General features: G+C 43.9%; 1 protein-coding gene and 1 long non-coding RNA gene across 3 annotated transcripts; both read left to right on the forward strand.

The window, feature by feature from the left end:
* Nucleotides 1-1387: 1387 nt before the first annotated feature.
* Nucleotides 1388-25384, forward strand: STON1 (stonin 1). 2 transcript variants are annotated; one of them, XM_063152468.1, is made up of 4 exons: nt 1388-1528; nt 11983-13961; nt 20564-20766; nt 21149-25384. In XM_063152468.1, the coding sequence occupies exons 2-4, from the start codon at nt 12032-12034 to the stop codon at nt 21221-21223; spliced, it is 2208 nt and encodes a 735-aa protein (XP_063008538.1). In that variant the 5' UTR covers nt 1388-1528; nt 11983-12031; the 3' UTR covers nt 21224-25384. The 2 variants fall into 2 exon arrangements, with proteins under 2 accessions (XP_063008538.1, XP_063008537.1); XM_063152467.1 differs by lacking the exon at nt 1388-1528 and adding an exon at nt 1977-2255.
* LOC134416160 (uncharacterized) lies at nt 17286-19004 on the forward strand. Its single transcript, XR_010027190.1, has 2 exons — nt 17286-17734; nt 17896-19004. It is a non-coding gene; the product is annotated as an uncharacterized LOC134416160 (long non-coding RNA).
* Nucleotides 25385-27572: the final 2188 nt, after the last annotated feature.

Here is a 27572-nt window from a genome sequence, read left to right on the forward strand (position 1 = left end):
GAAAATGTTAGAAATTATTTCCAGTTTCCTGGAATTTTGGCAAAACAGGGGGTATTGATCCACTGGTTCCCTCTGCTAAGAGGTTGAGTGTGTCCTGGGAGAAGGCAGAAGACTGAATTATTTATGGAAAATACAGTTTTTATGGAAATACAATTTTGACGTCAGGCCTGGACTTCAGGGGCAGAAGGCTTACAGGGATGGAATTCCCAAGGGAAGAGGTTGGGATGAGGTCCTGGCACTTCCAGGGCTGCCCTGCTGGGATGAGGGAGGCAGGTGGAGCTGCCCAACCCTGTTCTCTAAGCCTGGAGACCTCAGTCTGGCAGTGCTCAGAAAAGGCCTTCAAGGAGAGGAGAGAAGAATGTGACAATTCACTGGCTTGAAAGGTTAAATTCAATGGTTAAATTATGGTGAAATAATTCTGTGCTAAATTTGGCACTGGATTTTTTAAAAAATTAAGAAAGCAAATGCCAGAATTTTTAAAACCACAAATGGCCAATGTTCATCCTAGTGCAATTTGTGTAGTAGCGGTGTTCAGCTTACTGAAGAATTTATTTGTAGGGCAAACTGTACTGAACACTTCTATTGCAGATGCAGACAGAGCCTGAATGGTACTCCCCATGCATAAAACAAAGAGGTAGGACTGCAAAAAAAAAAAAAAAATAGTACCCCCCAGGCATAAAACAAAGAGGTAGGATTGCTTCGTTTTCACAGAAAACACAAGAAAACTTTACAGAGGAGATAAATGGGACAAAAGAAACCAGCTTGCAGAAGGAGGTCCTTCCTTACTAAAATACAAGGGAAACTGCAAAAACTGGAAAGCAGTGGAGCTGAAATGGATGTATAATGCTGCACAAAGAATTTTGGATGGATTACACGAGAAACTGAAGCTCACTCTTTTAAGTGAGCTGTCCCTACTACTTGAAACCCTTTCAGATGGGCAATTTGGGTGTCTGCAAGTCTGCTCCGTGTCCCTGGAAATTGTCTGGAGGCTTTTATAGGTGGTTTCCCCCTCTTCATCTTCCTCATTCCATCCGTGTGCTGTGGCCTTTCGGGAGCAGCCCTTCTGCCCCTCTGCTGGTGCACGCAGAGGGGAATGGGCGAGAAGGACACTTAAGGTACCACAACCGCACACTCCTGCGGGTTATTCGGACATTTCCCGAGCCTCGGAGGATCTCCCATCCCCGGAGGAGCTTTCCCGGCCCTGGCTGCCCGGGCTGCCCGGCCTTTCCCGGGGATGCTCGGGCGGGATGCGCCGGGCGGGGCCTGTCCCGGCCACCGCCCCCAGCCCGGCCCGGCCCGGCCGCTGCTGCTGCGGCGCTCCCGGCGGCGGGCGGGACCGGAGCGGGCACGGAGCGAGTGAGGAACGCGACCGGAACGGGTAAGGAGCGGCTCTGCCCCGGGACGGCCGGGCCGGAGCAGCGGGGCACGGGGGGGACTCGGTCCGAAGTGGAATTTTCCCGGTAGCTGAGGCGCAGCCACGAAGTTCTGCCTTGGAGCGGGCCGGCGGATGGGGCTCTTTTGTTTTGGTGTAAGAACATGATGCATTTAACAGAAATATTCGGCTCCTTTTTCTTTTTTTTTAATTTCTTTTTTCCCCCTATCTTCCTTTCCTTTCCTTTCCTTTCCTTTCCTTTCCTTTCCTTTCCTTTCCTTTCCTTTCCTTTCCTTTCCTTTCCTTTCCTTTCCTTTCCTTTCCTTTCCTCTCCTCTCCTCTCCTCTCCTCTCCTCTCCTCTCCTCTCCTCTTTTTTCCCCTTTCCTTTTTCTCTTTCCCCCTCTTCCTTTGCTCTTCTTTTCCAGTACAACTGATGAAAAGGGGCTGGTTTTGCCCAGGGGATGGTTTTGCCTGGGTACTTTAAACCACGGCGGAAATCGGGAGGGTTTGTGAGCCGGGCATCCTACGGGATTTCATTCCCATGACTTCTGCCTTGTTTTAGGGAGGAGACTGGAGTGTTTTTCTTTAGTACTCGAAGTGAGTTGAATTCCTGGAGCCTTTCTCATGTTTTCTTAGCGGTTCGGCTGATGATGTTAAAGCGTGCACGCAGGGTCGGGGTGTTTGGAAGCGTGGCTGCAGGAATCGCTCCCATAGATCCAGCGGGGGCTTTGGGAAAACGCCCGGAGCGGATGCAGAGGATGTGCTGCACAGGGCTGGGGTGTTTGAACCATGAGTCCCTCTAGTGCAGACCCCAGGGATGGAGCTTTAAGGATGGTGTAAACGAGAAAAAAAATGTAGAAAATATCCCCTTTGTGGCTTTAGGTAAGTGCTCACCAAAGGGGGGCTTTGTATTAAAGTGTTTTTTTTTTTTTTTTTTTTTAAGGTGTAACTGTTCTGATATTTATGGGAAAAAACAAGGGTGCCGAGAAAACCGCTGACTAAGCTGTTCTCCGGACCCAAAGTAAAGTTTCACAATTCTATGCTTCCACGGTGTTTTTGCTGTAAGGTGGAGAAACCCTGACTGATTTCTCTCCAAACAGGACTTAGCTTTTTTTCGGGAGGGTGGTAACGACCGACTGGGGAGGAGGGAACAGAAGTTTTGGAGCCTGAGGCTTTTAAACAATGAACTGTTCATTTTGGTGTTAACTCGCTTTGCCCTGTCTGGGGACCGAGACTCTGCTGTAGCTGTGAAAGGAGAAAAAGCAGCAGCTGAAGGGAACACTTTGCGTTGTCTGATTTGTGCAAGGGGAGAAAATGCTGTGAGGAAAGATCAGCTGCCTCCTTTCCTCGGTGCGTGAGAGGAGGAGAACTCAGCCCTGTGCTCTGTAACCAGCTGTGGCTGAGCTTTAGAGTAATTTGTTTAAACAGGCCAGAGATTGTATTTACCTGATGCTGGAGCTGTAAATTACACCCCTGGGAAAAGCTGCCCCAAGGCAGGAATGAGGTCCTTGCTTCATGCTGGGCTTTGATTGTTTTCCTCCTCCCTCATGAATATGCAGTAAGTGTCATTTTCTATCACTTCAAAAGTTTTTGGGGTTTGTAAACTTAGTGGCCCAGCTTGTTGATGATCTCTGACTAGCAGGTTAATGTGGGTTTGTAAGTTAATCTGTGTGTGGACATTAACTCCAGCATGAAAACTGGGCAGTGTTTGGCTTTGTGTTTGGATAAACAAGATCCCTCTAGTCTGGCACGCCTTTTCTCCTGCTTTTGGTTGGTATAAATATAACCTGATGTCTTCTCCTTCAGCAAAGCAGGCTGCCCACGTGTCTGTCTTAAAAGGCTTTTGGAGAGGAACCCAAATGAGGCTTTTTTTGGTGTCTGTGTTAGGAATTACACTTTCTGACATGACTGTCATCAGTTGCTATTAACAGTACTTGTATCCAAACAAACAAGGATTTAATCATTACATCTTCCCCTCAGTGCTGGCATTCCTGTAGGGCCTGAAAGCAGGGACAAGGGGAGTATCCCACAGATCAGGTGAGAGCTGCTCTGCCAGAAAATGTTCCTGACAGCTGCCAGACAGCACTTTTCATGTCTAGAAGACCTCCACAAATCTTATGTCATGGGTTATACTCCAGGAAGGTATTGCCAGGTGTTTTTTGGGCTCTAAGGCATGAGGCAGTTTTAAGACATAAAAATTGACTCAGAACTAAAAGTAAATTAAAAAAAAAAAAAGGGGGCTGTTATGCTGTTCAGTGATTTTCCTAAATACAGTATTTTTGTCAGCTTCCCTACCTTATATTACTCACTCTGAGATTAGTGGCAAGAGTTTTGAAGTATTCTTCTGTGCTGTGTGTTCTTTGTGGCATTTCATCCCTCCCTTCCCTTGGACACTGCAAACACTACAAGAGAACCAGACTTAAACTTCTTTCTGTCCACAGCCAGCTTAATATTTTGATATGTGATCTGTGTGCCAAAGTACTCAGGCTTTTTTTTTTTTTTTTTAATCTAGAGAGCTGCTTAATCCTAAAAACAACAACAACAAAAAAAAATTGCTGTTACTAAAGTGGGACAGCCACCCATAACTGCATTTCTGCTGCTTCTTAGTCCATTATAAATCTGTCTCTGCCCATGGGGAGAAGAGAGGGAGAGGTTTGGGATGCTAAAGTACTTGCCAGAGCCCTGTGCAGAGCTGCTGTGACCACAGCACTTCTGTGGGATGTGCGTGCTTTCCTAATAAAAACATGTTTCCTAAACACAGTTAAAAAAATTGCTTCAGTAGATGCAGTAACATTCCATTAACTTAGTGACCTGCAGGAGTACTGCAAATAAAAATAGATTTATTTTCCTGTCTCTTCTAGGCCAGAGCATTTTTAAATTATTATTAAAAGAACCCAACAAAGTTCTGTACAGTGAAATGACAGCTGGTGTTAATAAACAATTTACATGAATCCCTGCTGTCCCTTGGCTCTCCCAAATGTGCCTGTGGAGTGTAAGCTGTGCCATGACTGTGGTGATGCTGAGGAGGAGTGTGGTTCAGAGGATGAAGCAGGACTAGCCCAGGGAGCTCAGTGTGAGTGGGCCCTGTGGGAGATGTACAGGTGACAGGAACACAGTGAAATAAGTGAATTAAATATGATTTACCTGTCTTGTCTATGCTAATAATGGGAAGAAATTAAGTGGAACAGCACAGATCAAAAGCCAACCTCCAGCAAAAACGCTTTTTAAGGGTTACAGGTTTGCAGTGAGCATTATCTAACATTAAAAAAAACAAAGGCGTTTTCACAATACACTGCTATGTGTGACTGTTTTGCTTTGAGAAGATGCAATCATGCCTTGCATCACCCCTTGCAGTCACCTCTTGCACACAAGTGATGTGTCTTAGATGGCACTGTGATATCCAGAAAAGAAGAGAATAAAAAACTCTGAGTAGTTAATATTGATTTCATCAGGCTTTTTATTATTTCTTCTAGGAAAAACAAACTTTTTCTGTTAAAGATGTTCACTAAAGCATAGAGAACCATTTTGTGGTTCTCAGGATTTAATCCAGTTCTATTTTGAGCTGGTAAAACGGTTCCTAGTGTCTTTGATAGCAGGCTGTGTCCTCCTGAGGGTTTCCTGGCCATCCCATTTGCCAGCAAATGGGGCATGAGCTGGGTGCCCCTGTCCTGCCTTCCCTGTTCCAGCCAAAGATGCACAGAACCACAGGTCACTATACCTGTGTTGGTGACACCTGGGACAGTCTGTCACCTCCTGAGGTGGGGAATCTGCCCAGGAAACAGGAAAATGCTGGGATGCCATCTGCAGGAACTGACTGAGAACTCAGAACTGATGTGCTCAAGAAAGATGCTCAGACTCGTGCTGGGTACTGCTGTTTGCTGTTCTTACACATATGCCAGAGACAAAGGTGGTTTTTATCACTTTGGTTATGTTAAAAAGAAAACCAAACAGGTTCTAAGTGTACCTGTGGCTCTTCTTTATGTAGCAGAATTATGCACTTTGTGGTGTGATGCAAGATGTTATTTCATCTCCCTGAAACAAAGCAGTTACATGTAGCTGTGGCTTGGGAAAACTTTTTTTTTTTTTTTTTTTTTTTTTTTTTTTTTAATGTTAGAAAGTGCTTGTTGCAAGCTGTGAGCCTTGGATGTTTGGTAGCTGGAGGCTGATTTTTTGCCTGATTCTTTCTCCACGCTGTTCCATTCGCTGGTTTGTGTGTTCTGTAGGGGGTCTGGCTCTCCTCAGGTGAGAGAGGTGGCCTGTGGGGTCAGAGGGCCTCTGCTGCTTTTTGCAGCTTCAGGTCGGCATTCCAGTGTCTTTCCTGATGGCAAAGATACCCTGGGTCTCTATTTTAGTTTCTATTTTTTAAAAATATATTTTAAAAAATTATTATTTTTAATTTATTCTATTTATTTTATGTTATCTGATTCCTAAAGTTATGTTCCTGATAAGCTCTGCAAAAACCCCCTGAGGGTGCAATGAGGGTGCAATCCCAGGTGGCTGTGCAGCTGTGATTTGTAAAAATCCCTCGATCCCTTTAGGAAATACCTTTGGTTTGTCTCCATAAAATCATACAGACACTTCCAGTAAATGTCCCTAAGCTTTTCTGCCTTGATTCCTGTTCCCCACTAGGGAAGCAGGGAAGGACAAAGCTGATGTGACTCAGAGTGGTGATGTGACTGTGGGGTGAGGGAGGGTGTGGGAATCACGGCTCGTGTCCATGGGAAGGGTGGCTGAAGCTGATGGAGTTACACACAAGACCAGTCATGCATGAGGTTTTGTTGTCTTTTCCAGGCGGATTTGGAATGACTTCACATCTGAGTGTTAGGGAAGGACTCCCAGAATGGATCTGCACATGAAAAGGAGTTTTTTTTACAGTGTGTAACAGCTGAGGCTTGAGTGATTATCCATGGCAAAGATAGGAATTGTTCTGAGTAGCTCTGCTAAATTTTCAGATCCAGTGGATATCCTCAGCATCCAACCTCCTCCTCTTGTCAGCAAGGAGAGCTACTCCTTTGGGGATGATCCACTGCAGGCACAGCTGTGCAGAGGTTAACAGAGATGTGACTCTGGCTGCTTTTCTTTCATTCTCCATTTGGGAGCATCCCATAGGATTTCCCTCTGGTGTGACTCTCATATCAGCTCACAGCCTTTTAGAGCAGAGCAGCTGGAATTTCCTCAGGCCTCCATCATGCAGTGCCTGTGGGATCCCTCCCTGGCTGCCTCCCAGATGCTCTCCTGGTGTGCAGGGACAGCAGTGCTGTGAGCTGCTGGTGGGGAGTCCCCCACACCCCAAACCCTGTGACATCCTCCTCACTGGAGAGTGTTTTAGCCTCTGCCCAACCCTTTTCTCTATCGAAGAAAGTGAGTGTTGTCTCTCCTTGAGAGTTGTGATGGGCTGTGTTGATACCCTTAAAAATGTCAATTTTTTCAGGCTTGTGCCTTCAGGCAGGAGCAAGCAACAGCGAGAGGTGTTTGAGGGAGCTGGGCCTGCCTTTGCTCTGGGGACGTGCGCACTGTCAAAAGCTGAAACCCTCAATTCCTCCAGCTCTTGGGGCCAAGAGCAAGGAATTCCAAATCAAACAGATTAGCTGCAAGCCCTGAACTTCTCCCAGCTGTGCCTATGCCCCAGAGAGTGAGCAATGTATATAAAATGTCACACTGCACTTTGAAGTCGGTGTATTTTTGACTATTACACCAGTTCCTTATTTTTTAAAATGAGTAATGCAGTGGGAGGCTAAATTCATATCCCAAACACAAGAAAATGCCAAGAAATTCCTATGTCCCATCAGCTGTGACTTTTGTTTATGTTTATTTCAGACGTATAGACTGGATACATTTTTTTATGTGTATTTAGGATAGAAAAAGCAGAGTTAAATAAATAGAAGTGAAGCCACATGTAATATCAAAGTAAAATTTGAGGCAAATCATCATAAATCAAGCAGTATTTTATGCAGAAGTTGTGCTTCGAGTTTTTTTCTTTTTTTGCAGAGTTAAGTAATAACCAAAACAGTGACACAAAGAATATGGCAGTAAAACACAGAGATAAATCTGCCATGTTTTTCTTGGATATCACAAGGGTTTAAGGTGTTTTATATACCATATGTGCTTTATTGCTTAAACTGCAGAGAATTTGTACCTCCCTGAGGGACTCTTGCACTCTGTGGCAAAAAGCTTGAAGGATTCTCTGGGTGTTTGTGGAAAGAAAAGCAACAACTCGTGGTGTGGTTGTGGGACAGCCTCACCACAGCGTGCACAGGATGCAGAGCTTGGCATTAAATTTCCATATGGCCTGTGTGCAACAGACAACCTTGCTCCTGGAAATAAAACTGACATGTAGTGGTGAATGGGGTCCATAGTTTTTCTGGAAGGGTGGAAATAAAAATGGCCAGGCGCTGTCCACAAACAGAGCAGCTCACGGGAAGAGCTCAGCTTATTTGGAAGGGATTATTTAACTCTTTTGTCACACTGCATGTAGATGAATCTGGGGGGTTTTTTTGAGCTGGGAGCAAGTAATGAGGCTGGTGTTTACCCAGCTGAGCCAGTGGCACACATAAGTTTTGTGCTTGGGTGTTCCAAAGAGAATTTGTTTACAGGATGTGTAGCTTAACAGTTCTGGAGCTGCAATGGCCTCTGGAGCTGGACAGGCAGTAAGGAATGTATTTATAAAATTATGCTTTTCTGTGTGTTGGGAGTGTGAGTACTGTCTATTAAACTCTGCATTTACTTGCTTTGTGCTTTGCAGAAGGGAGGTGTTTCCCTGACCTTCCTCTTTAGCTCCTCCAATATTTTAATAGAGGATCTTAATGTTTGAACACAGGGGCATGTGCTTGAGGGTTTCAATTGGTGCCAGATTTTAGGGAAGGCCCCTGAAGAGAGGGAGATGTGCAGGGGGTGCAGCTGTGCACTGCGTGGTGCAGGAGGTGACAGGAGGCCGTGCTGTCACAGCGTGGTGGGGACATGGCTGATGGCACACCCTGAGCACCCAGCTGCAGCTGGATCAAAAGTGCCAAAGCCAACGCCTTGGGACGCACCTCAGAGTGAGCAGGGAGTCATTTATTAGTGCAGGAAAAGGTAACAATATCCCCCAGCAAGTCATGGAAGTTGAGCTGTGTTTTTGCTGCAGATTTGATCTGGGATTTCTGAAGCAACAAAGGACCCAGGGATAGCTACAGCCTGTAAAATCTCTCAGTAACGGGATAGGATTTCTCTTCTTTCCATCCTCAAGGTATTAAAATGAAGAAATTAAGCTGCAATGACTGCTCATTAAATGCTGAGGGAGTGTGTTAATCTGATAAATGGGAAGATTGTTTTCAGGCAGAAGAGGATGAATTGAAATGAATTGCAACTTTTGGGTTCACTGGTATTAATGCACCTAGGATCAACTGTTATTTCAGCCAGCTTTTTTTTACTGGCAGTTTCAATATTCTAAAAATGGTATTTCCTGCCTCCTCTCTGAACAAGATACCACACATGCTTGTAATTTAAATGTCACAGGCCCCATAACATGTGTGATCAATGGTATCTTGTATCATTTTCCTTTTACCCAAAGCATTTGGGTTACATTTATGTGGGTCCCATGGGGGCCCTTTGCTTTTTGGAGGGAAAACACATCTATCCTGAAGCCTGAATTTTAGTTTGATTTCAAGGAAAAACGTTCCAGTTCATAGGAAGGAATTGGAGCACAGTTTAGGACACAATAGAAATTGAAAGCATTATTTTATTGCTTTGTGCAGATGTAAAAGAATCAGAGAACAAGTGATGTAAAGCAGCATAAGATTGATTTTTATTTTTTTTTAAATAGTAGATGAGTGGTGCTATCCTTAACACAAAAAAGGTTGCATTTCCTTGTATTAGCATGACATTCTCCAATCAGCTTGTAAAAATCCATTTGGGCTTTTTTCCTCCATTCCTAGTAGTCATTTTTTGGGGATCAGTGAGCAATGTTGCTCACTATCTATTTCAACACTTGTTGCATGTGTGTTTTTATTATAATCAGCATCTTTTTTTCTTTTTAAAAACTCCCATGTAACTGCAACAGCAACAAGACCTGAAAGCTGCAGCCTCTGACAGGTACACTGAGAGCATTGTGACTGCAGAGGAAAGTGATTTTTCCCACTTTTTTCCATGTGGAAAAGTGGATTTCTTCATTGACACGTACTGACTGAAGTTAAATGTTTGGCAGGTGGAGTTCAAACATCTTTTTTTTTGTAATGGGAAAAAAAAAACCCTGCCAAATAATCTGCAACACCACATTTGAAAAAGGGAGTAGTAACAGACCTTGGGGGGAAAAAACCCCCCTGAACATCTGGGAATAATAAAGGACACTGAAAAATTCCATTTCTAACAAGAAAAGGAAACAGTCTGCAAATGTGTTCTTTATTGTAAACACCCGATTTTATGGTTTCTTTTCCATTGGTGCATCTCAGTGTTGTGTGATTTCCCCTTGAGCATGGCTGTGGTCGCACGGGAGGGTTGTGGCAGCATCCCCAGAGCCCCTCCACAGAGAAAGGCTTCTCTCCCATCCACATTGTGTTTGTTTTCTCTCTCTGGCCATCCCTTATCTCCTGTAAATGCCAGAGGAGTTTTTGGTGGCAGCCTTAGAGGCTGTTTCCTTATGTTCTCTTGTCCACCAGGCTGCCCCAGTGTCCCAGATGTTCCAGGAAAAAGCCACACCCCGAGCCAGCATCACATTAGCTGCTCCTAACAAATGGGGCTTTGAAAAGAGGGCTGAAACCTTTGAAACTTCAGCTCTAGAAATAATTAATGCTGAAAGAGCCATGGTGGCAACAAGAGGGAGAGGAGGAGAAGGGTGTGATATGGGAGGAAAAAGTGATGACCAAGTCAGAGACCAAATAGCTGTGATTTTTCTTTCCATTGCTGCGCTTTATGATGAAGTGATTGTGTGGGTGAAGGACACACTGGTAGTTGTGTGTGTCTGAGCTATGACAGTAATTTGTACTTGTTTGCTCCTTTTTTCTCTCTCTCCTTCTGTAAGTGGTGATTAGAGTGCTTATAAAATAACTAGCATAGTGCAAATACTTTTCTGAATGAAAAGGTCGAGAGTTCAGAACCTAATGAAGGAGCAGAGTCCCCCTCTGTTGAGAGCTCTCTGTTGGCCAGCCTCAGAGTGAGCTGATTGTGCCACAGCTTATGGCACTTTCTTACTGGCTACAAACTGCCCCAGAAATAATGGAGTAATGATAAAAATAGACACTTGTAGCACAAGTTTCACTTGGCTGAACTGCAGCATGTCTAGAAGTGAACTGTTCTCTATGAGTTACAGATAAAGAATGGCTTTTATGGTTATGTGATTCTGGAGAGCAATTAAACAGCCTGACTGTGGCTCTCTGTGCATGAAGGGCAATAGCTCCAAGTCATCATTAGCTGACCTTAATTACCAGAGTAATGTCCACGCAGGTGGTTTTTGTCTCTGTGAACTCCGCCTTCCTTGTGCTTTCAGGCAAACGTGGATGTGTTCTGACAGAACAAGAGTAACTTTCTATCAAATGAGCTGTGTTTATATGTGCCCCCCTGCTGTTTCATTGTACTCCATTCCTCCTCAGGCGCTGGCAATTTTTTGCTTGCTCCCTCATCAGGCAGGAGCAGTGGGGAGGAAAAACTTTGGGGGCAACATGCCCTGCATAAGGATGCAACGAGCATTTAAATTTCAGCGCACAGTTTAGAACCACGAAGGCAAGATTAATGATTTACTGGTTGCAGTCCTGCTTAGAGGACATCCAGCTGAGTCCTTTTACCAAAGACACTTTGTTTGATGAAGTGTAGTTTATTAATTGGTTTAAAGACCTGTCCTTTTTCCAGGCCACCAGCCAATTCAGTGCTTGGCAGATGTGAGTGCTGTTGCTTGGCCTTGACTTGTGTTTCATCAGCGTTTTGTCTGCGGTGCAGGCTTGCAGTCTGCTCCTCAGCAGGAATGTACTGCTCATCCTTTGGGCTAATTTCTTGTTTAAAAGTTTAATGCCTTTCCAATGCTTCCTTATAACATTTCCAGTTAAGAGTGTAAGCCTGGGTTGAAGGAACTGATGTAAAGGGATTCCTGCCCATGTCAGGCGGGCATCCAGGTTTCTGCCCTGATGACAGCAGCATGTGTACCTTTGCCATCAGCACTGAGTTGCTGCAGCTTTTCATCAAAAAAATAATCCCTTCTCTCCCTCCTGATTCTATTTTTGGAGACAGCTGCACCATTCTTAGTAAAATGCTGGGAAGGAGGGGAAACCTTACCCAGAGGCAGATGCCTGGTATGGAAAAATCTGTCCATATTTGAAATGATGCATAAGCTGTATAGTATTATGTTGTATATAATGAAGCTGAAAGTATTATTCAAGCAATCCTGTACTGCTGTGGGGCATTCTGCTCTCTCTGATTGAGAGGCTCTGTGCATCAGATGCTCTGAACAGCTGTAGAGCTTAGAACTCCCTTCAATCCCCAGCCTAGGAGAGCAGTGGGGATTCACAGGCAGTTTATCAGTTTCTACACAGCTTTCTCAGATTATACATGTAAAACAAAATACACTGGATTTGTGAACTGCTTGCAAATTTGAGCTTTGTGTGATTAGAATTTGATTTGAATAATGTTTTTTGTTTCTCCATAGATGGCTTGCGGGTGATGTGCTGTGCAAGTGCCTCAAGTTTTCCTACAAGATGTGTTCCCCAAATCCAGCAAACTGGGTCACCTTTGATGACGAGCCTCTCTTCCAGTCACCTCAGAAACTGGTTGACAATCAGAGTAGCTCCAGACCCAATGGCCTTAAGCTCAACCTGTGCAGTGTTCATGATTCTTCAAGCAGGCCATCCTCTACAGGCAGCACTCCGCTCTCGTCTCCTGTGGTTGATTTCTACCTGAGTCCTGGACCTCCCAGCAATTCTCCACTTACTACACCTACCAGAGACTACCCAGGAAACCCCTGCATTCCAAAGTCTGGGATTCACATGCTTTACCCCATACCTGAATGGCCATCAAATGTTAACCCTTCTCCATCCCCTGGGACGTGCTCATCCCTGGCCTCACAGAAACCGAGCAGCCTTCCTTTGAGCCCCTCACCTAATGAACATCCAGGTAAGACTTTGGTCTCCAAATCAGCAGATGCAGGAAGTGCTAACCCACCAGGAAGCTGTGAGGAGCTGGCTCCGGGACACTTCCCATACTTCCACAGTGACTGTGCTTTTTCCAGTCCTTTTTGGAAGGAAGGGTGCTCCCTCAGCATGTCTCCAGCTAATGCCAGCATGCACAGGAAGGACAAAGTGCTTGACAGGAGTGGGTGTCATCCTAGAGACAAAGAAACATGTAATGATCAGAAAAGTCTTAACCAGGGCTCCTTCAGTTACATCTGTGAGAGGCTTGAACACCTACAAGCTGACAGCTGTGAGACCCTGGAAAACCCACCCATCTCCAGCAGCCCCGCGTGGCACAAGCTCTGCCCCGCCATCCCACGCAGCCTTTTCAGGAGCCAGAAATCAGACGGGTGGCCATTCATGCTGAGGATTCCTGAGAAGAAGAACATGATGTCATCTCGGCAGTGGGGCCCCATTTACCTGAGCGTCCTGGCTGGAGGGGTGCTGCAGATGTATTACGAGAAGGGCCTGGAGAAACCTTTCAAGGAGTTCCAGCTGCAGCCGCAGTGCAAGCTGTCCGAACCCAAACTGGAGAGCTACAATGTCTCAGGGAAAATCCACACTGTGAAGATCGAGTGCGTGTCTTACACGGAGAAGAGGAGGTACCACCCCAAAGTGGAGGTGATCCACGAGCCAGAGGTGGAGCAGATGTTGAAGCTGGGCACCACCGACTACAACGACTTCACCGATTTCCTCGCCACGGTCGAGGAGGAGCTCATGAAGCTTCCTACTGTTTCCAGACAGAAGAGGAATTATGAAGAGCAAGAAATTACTCTGGAAATAGTGGATAACTTTTGGGGGAAAGTCACTAAGGCAGAAGGAAAACTCGTGGAAAGTTCTGTCATCACACACATTTACTGCCTGTGTTTTGTGAACGGCGGCGCCGAGTGTTTCCTAACCCTGAACGACCTGGAGCTCCAGAAGAGGGACGAGCGTTACTTTGAGAAGGAGCAGGACAAGAAGTGGATCGAGATTCTCGATTGCCATTTCCATAACTGTGTCAAAGCGCAGGAATTTGAGCAGTCACGGATTATTAAGTTTACACCCCTGGACGCCTGCAGGCTGGAACTGATGCGTTTCAGGACGCGCTACAATGGGCAGGACCTTCCCTTCTCTGTGAAGGCTGCAGTGGTGGTTCAGGGGGCATACATTGAACTTCAGGCTTTCATCAACATGGCCTCAACTGCTCACATCCCCACACGCTTACCCTCTGTGAAATACTGTGAAAATGTTATGATACGCTTTCCTGTTCCCACACAGTGGATCAAAGCACTTTGGACCATGAACCTGCAAAGGCAGAAATCCCTAAAAGCCAAAATGAACAGGAGAGCATGCCTTGGGGCTTTGCATGAGGTTGAATCTGACCCCGTAATCCAAGTCTCGGTTGGAACAGCAAAATACGAGAGTGCCTACAGGGCCGTGGTGTGGAAGATTGACAGGCTTCCAGACAAAAATTCAAGTAAATAATTTGTGCTGTGGGCTTGGATGTGTGTCTTCACTGGGTTTGTGCTTGGGTTTTTATCTGTTGGTAGAAGCCAGAATAATTTTAAAAAAAAGTCTTTTAGACTTACCAATTTCTTTAAACCATGATTTCATAATTTGTTTGATGGAGGCAGGTGTACTGTCAGTCATTTAAAGTGTGTGGTATCATGGAAGCAGAGCTGTTCATTCAGAGTGAATCTCAAGTCTGTAGCAGTAAGGCTGAGGGAAGGGTTTATGCTTCCTGTGTACCAGCAGGGCAATGGGTGGAATGGGAAGCAGAAGTTGGTAAAATGATTTATTAACCAAATATCACACAGGTAATAGAAAAGGTGGTATTGGCACTGCTGGGTCTGGGCTTTCTAGCATCATTTAAGAAATGGAAGGTATGATACAGAACTAGAGGGTGCTGTGATTAAATTTGCTGTAGGAAGTGCTGTGCTTTTGCCAAGGATGGTTTCTGTTACCTCTTTCATGGGTTTGCGCATTGAGATTGTACATTCATGGCAATAACTGCACTGACAAAAAATGCCTCCCACTTTATTCCCATTTCTTTCTGGTGGTGGTACCTCACTGAAAACTTGTAGCAGTACAAACAGCTACGTTTTTAATTTTACATATGGAAGTAGTTAATTTAATTTAAAGGTGAAAATATGACTTTTTGAAGAAGAAAAAAAAAATAAATATTTGGGTTTACAAGTCCAATTTTTAGTCATATTACCAGTACCTTTCTAAAGGCATATACTACTTTTCTAAAGGCAAAAAAGTCTTGAGGAATACAGTATCCCGCTTCAAGTTCTGCAGAGTGAAGGCATTTGATCCTTTGCTTGATCCTTTGCATTATGTGTACCTGAGGCTTTGGGGATCTGTGTAAGACAAGGGCACTTGTTAAAGCATTTAATGTAAAGTATCTGTAAAATCTGTACTTTTGAAAAAGGGGGTAAGGGTATGTTACTAACATAGGGATCTTGTGTTATCCTGTGTGGGCTAACTGCCTCTTTAAAACGTCCAGAAAAGATTTTACCTTCCTAAGTCCCCTTTCAGGCATTCTACTACTAAGCCAGGACTAATGGTGGGGGAAGAGCAATGACAGAGGGAGGGAAGTGAAGGGCATGGACTGAAAAATGGACAGGGAGGGCAGAGGAGTGGTGGAAAGATGTAGGAGAATGAGAAGGCAGAAGATTCTTTAGGTCTTCAAAATCCCTGTCCTGTGCTCCAGGTTTCAGAGATTTGCACCATGTTGCTATGACATATGTGTTTTCCCAAGGCTTACAGGACTGTTTGGGTAGCTTTTAGTATTCTGTGCTTTTTAATGTAGGTTTCTGTAAAATCAAGTCAGCAGTTAAGGCAATTTTAAAGAAGAATCTAAGTCTTACAAATTTCCTGCAGTTCTTTCACCTGAAGATTTGGTGTGCCCAGTTAACTTCAGATTTAACTTATTTGAAAGGAAGAACTGGGGTTTTTTTTTTTTTTTTTTTTTTTTTTTTTTTTTTTTGAGGCATCTCACAACTCTACTTTATTTTCCACCAGTAGCTTAATCTTCTGACATTTGAATAATTCCTCTAGCTGAGATCTGCAGAATCATTTGTCTCTGTGAAATGTTCATGCATTTGAAAAAAACATTTTGGTAGTAATTCTGCCCAGTCAAATTTTAAGCCTCTATATCAAGTGCTCTGTACACAGTTAAGAGTTTAAAAATAGAGTTGTCCCAAGGCTTGCCAAAAGTCTGGAGACAGTCAAACTAATAGAAATATGTAAACTTTCATAATGTGTTTACCGCCAGAGGAAAAATATGCTGAGGACTTTGCTTTCAAAAAGCCTTTGTCCAAGGCTTCTTAAAATAAAATTTTAAAAAAGGAAGGGAAAAGGAAAGGTTGCTTACAGTTATATTGTGGCTCCATTTATGGGCATTGAAATATGTTAATATCCACTGGATTCTACTGGAGTGTTTTCTTGGAAAAGTGCTGGCCAAGTGAAGTCAGTAGGAACTGCAAGAAACAGCAGACTTTTAAAAGCTGCCTGTGCCTATTCAGATATATAGATGTTATATTGGGAGTCAGAATTTTAGCATTATTTTTTAAAAAAGGAAAAGAGTTTTGAAGGGCTGATCCAGTGAAGTTTCTGCAATTTGAGTCTATGTTTGTGAAACTGGGGCTTAGTGTGAGGAAGTGCAGAAGATGTTATGATTTTAGCACAGTACTGGGGCCAGACTTTGCAGCGGAGAAGCTGTGTCAGCTGCTTCCCAGGGAGTTCCCAGGGGGCAAGAGAGACTAAACTGCAAAGCACTGTGCTCTAATCACTTGCTGTGTAAATTTGAGCCCTGTGATTTTTCCTGCTAGGAGAAATCCTCCATCCTCGAGCCGTTGTGTAAAGCAACAGTTCTTCAGCTGCTTATTTCTTATTTCATTCTGCATCATGGAGGCACTGAGGAAGCAGGTCCTAAACAAGACAGCAGACTGGAGGTTGTGGCTGCTGGCAGCCTTGTTACAGCATCTGTGCATGGACTCTGCTGTGGGAGGTGATGTGGTTCCCAGGAACCACCAGGTGCTGCTTTTCTTTCTTCTAAACTGCCCAGGTGGAAACTCAAAGCCATGGCTTTGTCAGGGGGGCTCCATCCCTGCCCAGCCACCTCCTCCTGGCACTGGCACCACCGTGAGCTGGGGCTTGGTGGTGGCACTGTCCCTTTACTCCTCTGTTCCCTATGCCCTTCTCCCAGCAGACTGGAGAAATGCACCCATTTAGAGATGGCTGCAGGAGTTACTAGCTTCTAACAACCCTGATGTCTGTAAATCTGTCCTTAGTAATTGTTTATGTTTTCATGTTCAAAGTAAGAGTTTTAGAACTGGACCTATTTTGGCAAAACTAGAATTATTACATAACTAAGATAACCGGTACATTATTTTGGCTTAAAGTGCTTTGCTTCATGAGCCTTTCTCAGATTAAAGTTGGTTGAATGCTACTTACACAGGTGAAAAAGGGCCAAACTGCATTAATAAATGCAAAGTTAGATTATTAATTGCTTTTGAAATGCTTTTTGAATTCTAAGTGATATCTGAAATCTAGTTTCATAATTCTACTGATCTTTTGTTTGTTTGTTTTGGCTTTTTTGTTGGTATTCCTTGGAGACAGAGAGCAAGAGTTTGGAATACTTTTAAGAAACAAGAGCCAGATTTTCACATTTGAGCAGACTAAAATCTCTCAATTCACAGAAGTCTTAACAAGTTGCACAGACACCTAAACTGCAGGGTTTCTGTCTCATAAATTAGATAGTAAAATGTCAGTAATCTCCCTAGATTTTTCTGGTGTGGTTTGATTTCATCAGTTCTGGTGGTCATGTGTTGGCAGTGCCTGATAGGCCACATTTTGGATAGCTGGGCTTGAATGTGTCATCTTGAATATGTCAGGGCTCTGAATATGCCACCTTAGCACACTGTGCCTGCTCCAACCCACCTGTCTCTCTCCTCCTGGCCAACGCCTGGCTTTTTCAGCATTACAGTTTCTTTTGCAAAAGGATCTTCTACACACAGCCTCTCTTTCTTCTTCCAACTCCAGTGTGACACAAGGCCTGGGAAGCAGTGGTTTCACGGAGCAGAGATGGAAAGAACTTTTCAGTTTTAGGTGAAAACTGGGGGGATGTTCAGAGCCTTCCAGAATGCTGGTCAGTCACTTTGTCATCTGACAGCTGATGGGAAGAAGTTGCTCTGTGCTCCCAGCACAGCCCAGCAGTGGCAGAACTTCACCACAAGTGAAGGGGTGAGTACTTCCCTTTGACATTGGTGTTGGTGCAAGAGGCAGATGGGCTGGGGGAACCCTGTGTTTTAGGAATAGGCAAAAAGGTCCAATGGAATCTGTTCCAGAGGACCCAAGGGGTTATCCTTATCCAAATCCCAAACCTGTTGTCTCTGCCTTTGCAGGTTACCATCTAAGGAAAAGGAAGCACCCCAGAATTCCCAACACCAAGACCACCTCATGGCTGTCAGTCAGCTGGAATATAAACCCAGAGGTTTCTCTGGATAGTCCTGAATCACAACTATGCCATGTCTAGCAGGGAAACTTTCAGCAACAGCCCAAGAGGTATGGCTCATCTGTGCCTGTACTCAAGTGGACATCTGGATTATCCAACATTTACCGTCCAATATCTGCCAAGGAAAATTCCAAGCTGTGATTATTTCTGGATTCCATTTCTCAGAAGACAGAATAGTTTCTAGACAATTCCCATTGCTTTTTGTTTCTTCATAGGCCTCTCTCCCAGAAAACCCAAAGAAGATTCTGAATTTGATCTCCAAAAGCCCTTAGATGTATGCTGGTTGCCTTCTACCACAAATTAACTACAAGCAGCAAACTCTTTTTCCTCAGATCCTTGGTTAACCACAGCCTCAGAGGGCTTGGCCTTTTCCCTGGCCAGGACATGCCATGGCATCTTGGTGCTGCAGTTCCTGCTGTGCTCTCCAGGATGCTTCACTTGTGGCTGGCACTGTGCAGAGTCTGTGTGTGCAGTCAGCCCAACCCAGGAAACAGCACAAAGAACAGGTCAAGTAAGTTGTGTGTTGCCAAGCTGCATCCTGGCACCACCATGGGAAAGGGGAGCAGGTCCTGGGAGCCAAAAGGAGCACAGTTCAGATGGGACCACATCTTGCAGTGTGGCTCTAACAGGATGTTCCTCATGGTGTCCTGTTGCTGGGATGATGGAGGAGTCAAGGATGGAGAGGTTCCATCAACAGAGGTTCATTCCACCATGTCCAGGCAGACTGGAAGAGGGACTGAGGACCAAGAGAGTGTTAGTGCAGCAGAAATGGCCTTGGACAGAAAAAGAGGTGACAAGCAGCAGACCATGGACAAGGCTCACATCACAGAGGTGCAAGATCTGCCTGTCCCTGGGCACAGGAGTGATGAACACCATCTCCTCCTCATGCTTGTTCTGTGCTCCACTTTCATTCTCAAGACAGTGGCAGGTGGCTGTAATCCTTATTTCTGACTTGGTTCCCTCCTCCATTTCCACAATAAAGTCCCTGATGTTACAGTTGTACTTGTCTCTGTGTTTTGTGTTATTGTCCTGAGACATCAGCCGTGTGCTGCCTGCCCCTGGCATGGCACTCCTTGCAAACTGGGGATCCTTGTGCTCCAGTGCCTTGCAGGACCCTCTCCTGAGCTGTGCCCAGAGGGCTGTGTCATGTTACAGGGAAAACCTGCAGCACAGACAGGCACCCACCCCAAGGCTCCTAGGAGCAGTGGAGATGCAGCTCTTTTATTTATTTCTGCCTTACAAAATGCCTGTGAGCCTGTGGATGTGGAATATTAGCATGATTTTCCCCAGGGGATGGATAAAGCTCAGTTAATGTTAACTCCATCTTCAGTATTTCCTTTATTCTCTAACAGAATTGATTCCTGTCACTGGGGGAAGTCAGTGCATAAAGAATGGGACATTTTTCCCTGAACTTCAAGATTCCATTCAGTGTAATGGATGAAAACCAAATATACACTGCCAGGCTTGCCTTTGACAAAATACAGGCAATCCTTTTTCTTCTTATTTTTTAATTTTTTCCCCCCTGCCTGCAGCCAAAGCATAGTTAGTTATCCATGCTGGTGATTAAAATCCTGGAGAGAAGGAGAAATGCAGAATTGCTACGTTTTGCCCTGGAGAATTTGGAGAGGATTCTTTTCATTATATTAAATTATCCTGCTTTCACACACACAGTCAGTCTGCTGACTTCAGTTGCTTTGGGAAGCAGCTTTCACCCTGTGTTCCTGTGTGCCAGGAGAAGGGCTTGCCCTTATCATTGCCACATGTAAGAAACGCTGAAGCAAGTGATCCTTAGGATCATCCCTAGGATGATTAAAGTAATTCAGAATATGCTGCACAAATCCTTAATGACTCTGCTTTATTACATCACAGTTATTTTAGCAGTACATTTTTTTGTTCTTTGAAGAAATGGGGTATGTTCTTTTCCCAAGCAGACAGGGGCTCCAGGTAGCCTTTATCCTGGCAGGTGGGATGTATCTTGTTTGAGCAGCACTCTGAGCTGCACCTTTATCTTCCTGCTGTGGACATAGTGTAATAAATGATGGTACACTAGATAGCTGTAGCACTTGAAATAAGCACTGCAGTAAAATTTCTACAGCACAGAGCTCTGGAAAGGGGGTTATTGGACACAGGACAGCATCTCTGCCCTGTGCATCTCTGCAGCATCTCTACACTGGGACCTTCCAGTTTTTATTTTTCTGTCAGAGTTAGAAATGCATTTTTAAGGGAAAAGTGAGATTCCATCAAATAGTTTGAATTTAGCAACAAAGCCCTATATTTGTAATATCCTCTCAATGAGAAGCTGAAAGGATCTGGTAAATCTTGTGCAAATTAATTTGTAAAATTGCAATGACTGTGACAAGTGTGCTGAAGCAGACAGAAAATGAACAAAGGGCCACTTTATGCCCAAATAGCAAAAGATTACAGATAGAATAACCTTGTATCAAACAACAGCTCTGTGTTTATCAAAGGTGAAGCTGTGCTCTCTTGCTAGGAGATGAACCTAAACAAAGAAAAGATAATTCGCTAATGGTGTGGTGGTTTTCTTTTTCTTTCCCAAGGTTTAGATCACCCACACAGCCTGTCTTACAAACTGGAACTGGGATCAGACCAGGAGATCCCATCTGACTGGTACCCATTTGCTACTGTCCAGTTTGTTGTCCATGACACCTGTGCCTCAGGAACAGAAGTGAAGTCCCTGGGCATAGAGAGTGACCTGCAGCCCCAAAAACACGTGGTGCAGAAAGCTTTTTACAGCTGCCAGGTATTCTCAGAGCTATGCTTTCCATGTTTTCCTCCTCTTCTCCCTCCCTGCTCCCCCATGCAGTATTTGAAAAGCATATTTGCTTTGTATTCGAAACATATCTTGCATGTACTTTTGATAATGACTTTGAGCAAAAGAATAATTAAATAATAATTCCTTGTCTGATCAAAGATGAGACTGAAAACTAGAACTGTGAATGCACCTGCTTTTTTTTTTCCCTCATTTGAACTATTTTGGGGAGTAGTGGTTTTGAAATCTGTTGGGTCTGGAAATATTTTGATTTTGTGTCAAAGCTTTTTTTCATGCTGTTGCTGCAGTTCCCACTTTCCGTGTCCAATTATTTGCTAACTCGTACCTGCTGTTTTTTGCTTTGTACCTGCAGGTTGAAATTGAAAAGAAGTGGATTAGGCTTGATGGAGAAGACCCAGATAAGGCTGGCAACTGCCTAATGCAATGAAAGAGGACAGGAGGCACTGTCACAGGATATTAGTAGGAATCAATCTCCATAGGAAATTCTATTGTTAGAAGAAGGGCAGTGACCTAGTTTAGGGTAAACACGGTCATTGAATTTTTTTTTTTTAGTGCTTATGGGTTTGAGTCTGCAAATCAGTGCTCATTGGACTGGCCTGCATTCAAGTAAATTTCCTGTCATGGGAGTCCTGGTATGAGCAAGGTCTCCTTGTCAGAGCAGCAGGATGTGAGCATTTCACTGACTGATTCTAATGTACTGTTTTCCTGTTGTGTGACTGGGGAATGATCTCACACTCCCTACTGAAACCCAATGGCACTACTCAAAAGGTTCATGTCACTTGGGCATGCTAATAAAAACTCATGATCTATCAGCACCTGTGTAAGGTCCAGAAGGACCAATTACATTTTTTAGTGCTGTTTGAAAACTGAAGTCCCTCATGTTTTGGCTCTCCTTGATGTATGTGTGTAGAACAAGTCCAAGTAATATTCTCAACAAGAGCCTTAATTAATGAGTTGGAAATTGGGTGATTTCATTGGGAAAAAGGGTCCTCTGCATAATAATACTCTTTATTCTTCTGTGGCTGCAACTGTTCCCTCCTCAGCACTTTTTAGGTCCACTCAAAGTAATCTCTTGGGCAAAAAACCCCATATGGCAGATGTGATTGAAGTTTCTGTGCCAGCATTACAGTTCCTTTTCACTGCTGCAGCAAGTGAGGTAAGGGGTGGATTCTCAGTGAGTGTAAATCAGTCCTGGGCCCTTTCATCTGATGAGGCTTGGAGAATTTACACCAGAGGAGGCTTCCCCCCACAAACTGGAGAAAAGACTGGTTGCTGCTGTTTGCTCTGTGTCTCCTTTAGGATGCAAGCTCCAGATGTTGGTATGGAAACTGCAGGAGCTGTGGCTTTGAGTAACTTTCAAGACATGCCTGGAAAGGGAGATGTTTTCATGCTCCTGGCTCTAAAGGCATTTTCCATGGGGAAGTAATGCAGGAATGGACTGTCACAAGAGACATGAAGCTGTGATGCTTCATCAGGCAGCCTGAGCTACTAATCACCAATGTCAATGTGTTAATTGTGTTTTCCACAAACAATTGGCCTTTAGGGAAAGGTTTTAATACTTCCCTTCAACCATTATCCCCTTTGCCATTTTCTGCAGGCTGTAATTCCATGTCTGAAACAATATAATAAATTTTAAAAATGCCCATGATACCCTTTTTTTTTTTGGGCTGCAGTTTTCTTAAAATTAGCCTTACTTCAAACTAAAATTAGTGGAGAACAAAAGTATAGGAATGCACTGCCTCACTTTATATTTTGTATAGCTTGTAACTGTTTATATGAACACTGTGTAAAAATACAGATTAATGGTATTCCCCAAAAGTAGAAATATGTGGGATATACACAGAGAAAATTACCAGTCTGAGGAAACAGAAGACCATAATATGAACCTAGTTCATCACAATAAACTTTTTCCCCCATCCAGAAGCTGAGAATGAAATGGGTAATAGATTCTACAGTAAGTCCTGAGGGCAGGTTTTTTATGGGTATTGCATTGCCAAAGCCCCAAATAGACTATTATGGTATTTGGGCTTCTCTATATATCCCTTTTTATTAGCAGATTATATTGTTATAAATCTAAGCAAGCGTTGGACTGTAGCAGTGATCCAAATATGTCTCAGCTGTTGCCTCCTCTGTCTGTGTTTTGACTTGAGAAGCCATTAGCACCTTCAAGTAGTGTTTGGTGTGTTTTATTAATATTTAATTTTGGTTTATATTCTGCTCAGCTGAACCAAGGGGCACAGTGTTGCCACCAGGGCAAGGTGTTTATACTTGGTGACATGGCAAGCTCTGCAGTTTGCTGAAGTCCATGGCTGTACTACAGCTACAATATTTATTAACCTCTTTGCTCAGTGAGGTAGAGGAAGCAAAATATGCATTGCAATTACCTGCAGTTACCTTTGTCTGGGGCTGGCTTGTTTTGATTGGCATTAAACAGCTAATTCAGTAAATCTGCTAGCAGTGGTTGCTCTCCAGAGCCTGTCTCACCCAGCTGGCCCCTATCTTTCTGTTTTTAAGCAGGAGGAACTTATATATCTCCATTCCATCTCTCTGTCATCTTAGGATGTCCATTCACAGCACTCACCTGCTGGGCACTGGGTACCTGGTGGTGTTACAGGTCCTGCAGAAGCTGTGGCTGCTGCTGTGCTCTCAGGTGTCTGCTGTGTCTCAGGATGTGTTTGAGGAGCCTGGGTAGTGTTCAACCTTCAAGATATGAGCTACTGCTTGCAGTGAGTGGCTTAAATAATGAATGATCACCTTACAAGTCACCATTCCTGTTGGAGAGTTGTATTAAGGTGTTATGGTGCAAATGATCATTCAGACTTACTGAACTCAATAGCATAAAAAGGTCAAGCCACAGCTTTATCTGTGTTGCAAACCCCTGGATTTTCATTTGAGGCTTGCAAGACTCGTGATTAACTTTAATCAGAGTTGGATGAGGATAACAGGGAATTAACTCCATAGAAATACTGCTACACTGAAAGAAAGTTACTCTGTTTAATACATGGCTTTCAGTTTAAACTGACAATTAGTGCAGCCTAAGATTGAATAATTGCCCTGTTCAGTCTCACACTGATGTTCATATGCCTTGATGTCAGAATATTTAAAAACAGGCTGCAGTTTAATGAAAGAAAATTTGGGTTGTCTGACTTTTTTCCCCGCCATCAAATTCCAACTTCCTATTATATTGCAACATGCCAAACCAGAAATAACCAGGCTTCTCCTTTCTTCTGTGTTGTCTTGAGCATAACTTACTGACCAAATATTCTTAACTTTAAGACTCATTGCTAACATTTCCCATGAATGTTAGCTGCAGTTTTCTTAAAATTAGCCTTACTACTGGTAGTATCAGCAGCTGATACTGATCAAACATATGGGCTCTGAATTCTTTAGGCTACAAGTAGTCTAATTGTAATTTTGGGAAAGACAATGGAGATGAGGAACAGTTGCTATAAGCTGTTGGGATGCATAAGCAGTGTCCAGCTAGCAGGAGGACTGGAGCTTTAAATAACCCATGAGGTGTTGGCACCATGTGAGGAGCCAGGTTTCACACGTGTCTGATCTCTGCTTCCCGCAGCGAGCGCCTGCAGCCACTGAAATGCTTCCAACTGCCTGGGTCACTTCAGATGCTGGCATTTCACTAACATTTACTTCAGAGCAGTGTTTAGATGTTATCTGTGTTTCCTTCACAAAGGACCAGCAGGGTTTGGGAGATTTTGTATTTAAAACAGAAATCAATGAGAACAACTATTTTTATAGTGTGTTTGCCTTACTTAGTGTCGTATTTGCTGAAACCGACAAACTTTATCTTTGCATTCATCTTTCTTGTACTAATTGTATTACTCCAGGTAAATGGTACTTGATGTAATTTTGGATTCAAACACCCATTGAAGTCATTGGAAGCCTTTTTACTGATAAAATGAGGTCTGCATCAAAGTCTCTAAGAATAAAAGAGAGGCAAAAAAAAGAAGAAAGGAATAGTGGTAATGGTCTGTAGATGACTTTTTATGTCAGTAAGTAAGAAACCTGCAATGCCTGCTTATTCCAACCAGAAGACAGCACAAAGGGTAAGAAAAGAGGTGTTACTGCATGCCACAGCAGAAGCTGGGCAGAGATGGGGAACAATGGTTCTGTTGCCCCTGGGTAGAAACTCTGAAGAAATGAGGATGATGATGCACTCCATTGAGCTTGATACCAAGCCACTGTCATCCTTATGCTCCTGGCTTTATTTTCCTCCAGATTCTGTATGAATTGTCCAAAAGTATTTTACATCTGAACACATATTTTCACATGTTACTTTTGGTTGTGTTTATTTTACCTGGCAGACTTCTTTGCTGTGGTATTGGTGTCCATACTCCTATTTTGCATTTATTTGTCTTTTTGTTACGTAACACAGTAACTAACTGCTGCAGTTAGTAGTTCTTAGCAATAATTTTGATAACTCTGAAGCAGTGCTGTTACTTCTAATGGAAACTATAATTTTATTTGGGTCTTTTGTCAGTATAAGTGCAAAGAGATCATGCTGATAATCTTGTAATAACATTTTGTAGATTGCATATTGATTAAAAAAATAAAGTTGTATTTCAAACTAGCAGTTTCTTGTCACCTTACTAGAAATGTATCAAGCTAGTTTTGCAATTACTGTAATTAACTGGTTGATCTTGATCATCAGGTATTGTAGCTCATAAGAAAGAGCAGTTCTAGTATGTGAGTGGGGAATATCACTCAGATAAGGCTGGTAGCAGAAAGCTACCAGCAGATAAAGCACTAGATTACATTTATCATAGAAAGGTTTGGGGTGGAAGGGACCTTGCAGATCATCCAGTTCCAATCCCCCTGCCATGAATAGGGACAATTTTCCCTACACCACATTGTGCAATGTCCCAGCCAACCATGAACACTTCCAGGGATGGGACATCCACAGCTTCTCTGGGCAACCTGTGCCAGTGCCTCACCACCCTCCCAGTAAAGAATTTCTTGCTTACATCTAATCCAAACCTGCCCTCTTTCAATTTAAAAGATTCTTCCTTGTCCTAGCGCTAATTGCTCTTGTCACAGCTTTTTGTAGCCCCCTTTAGGTGCTGTAAGGTCTCCCTGGATCCTTTTTCTCCTGCAGGGAGAACAGCCCCAGCTCTCCCAGCCTGTCCTCACAGGAGAGCTGCTCCAGCCCTCTGAGCACCTCCGTGGCCACACTCTGAACTCACTTCAGCAGCTCTGTGTCCCTCTTCTGTTGGGGCTCCCAGAGCTGGATCCAGCACTCTGGGGGCTTCTCACAATGATTTATGGCAGACCCTTTTCTGCCTTATTTCCTAGCAGTACTAACCCAAAGAATGCCGTGGTTTTTCCTGTTGAGTGCTCCCTCTGGTCTCTCTGGGGTATTTGAATATAATGTAGTGACAACTGTTTAAGACTTCCACAAATTTTCCAAGTCTGTTCTGTTACTAGGGAAACAGTGAGACCTCTGTGGGGAAATATGGGAATGAGGCAAGAGGTTTATGAGGCAGCATTCAAAGAATGGGCTTAAAGAATAAAATAACCATGCCATTTGTCCTGTGCTGCGGTGTCTGTAGCAAAGCAATCAGCTATTCTGGGAACCACAGGGAAATTGAGTTAACATCCATTTTCACTTCAGTGCTGTGCTATCCTTCAGTGAGCACCTGCAAATGGAAAGCAGGTGCTTTGCATCCAGCAAAAGTATGGTGCCCTTAAAGAGCTTAAACATTGTGCAATGTTTAAAAGTATCAGCGAACAACATGATTCAGGGATATGAAAAAAATGAGATGGGAAATTGCTAGAATATAAGTAAAAACATGAAAACATTTATTTTGGGACAGCTTCCTAATATTTGCAATGCCTTGTATGTGCTATTTTATAAGACTATTCTTTCCTTAGCAAAAACAACCAGTAATTTTTTACAATAACAAGCATAACATGTTGTAAGTGGTGCTCTTGCTCCCTGCTGAAGCCTCACTAATAAAAAGAAAAGAAAAGCACTGGCTCAACATTCTGCTTTGCCATCCCAAATCCCAGGGTGATTAGGTATTTCTGGCTGTGAGTGGGTACAATCCAGTATTACTTTGCACACCTGTGACGGCCTTTTTGGTTTAATTGAGAATAACTTTCACTTCCATTCCCAGCAATAAAAGCCCAAGGGGAAAAGGTCGGAAGCATGGATGTGCTGGGAGTCGAGGAGATGCGTGAGGAGTGACCAGCAGCGGGGGTAAGAGAGAGGAATCAGGGAGCGAGCCGGGAGCCGGCAGGAGAGGGCAGCAAGCAGAGCGTGTTTGCACAGCGCTGTCTCTAAGGAGAAATGATCTCTCTCCAAGTCAAGTTGAAAAATTACCAAGGAAAGGGACTGAAAGACAGGAAAGCGCGGGGGAACCCATGCAGAGAAGCGCCTTCAAGGGAAGGTATTGGGAACAAAGTTGGGAATGGCTGTGGGTGGCAGGGTGGGGTAAAGAAGTGAATGGTCTCCCGGGGTGGGGAGGAAGAGCTGAAGCGGCTGGAGAAGGAGCAGGGGCAGAGCCGCTGCAGGCACGGCAGGTGCCTGTGAGACTGATGGGGGGCACAGGGAGGGTTTCCTACCCGAGCAGGGCAGGGACAGGCCAGGCAGGGGACCTGCCGGTTTTTGGCTTTTTTTTTCTACCTCTGTCGGGCTCGGGATTGAAGGCACTTCAGACTCAGGTGTTTATTATTTCTTATCAATGTTACAGTCTCACACCAGTGAGTTCTGCAGTCCTTCATTAGCAAGCCACAAAATGGCTAACAATCTCTTCTTA

The sequence above is a fragment of the Melospiza melodia genome, chromosome 3 (genome assembly GCF_035770615.1).
Source record: "Melospiza melodia melodia isolate bMelMel2 chromosome 3, bMelMel2.pri, whole genome shotgun sequence".
Lineage (NCBI taxonomy): Eukaryota > Metazoa > Chordata > Aves > Passeriformes > Passerellidae > Melospiza > Melospiza melodia.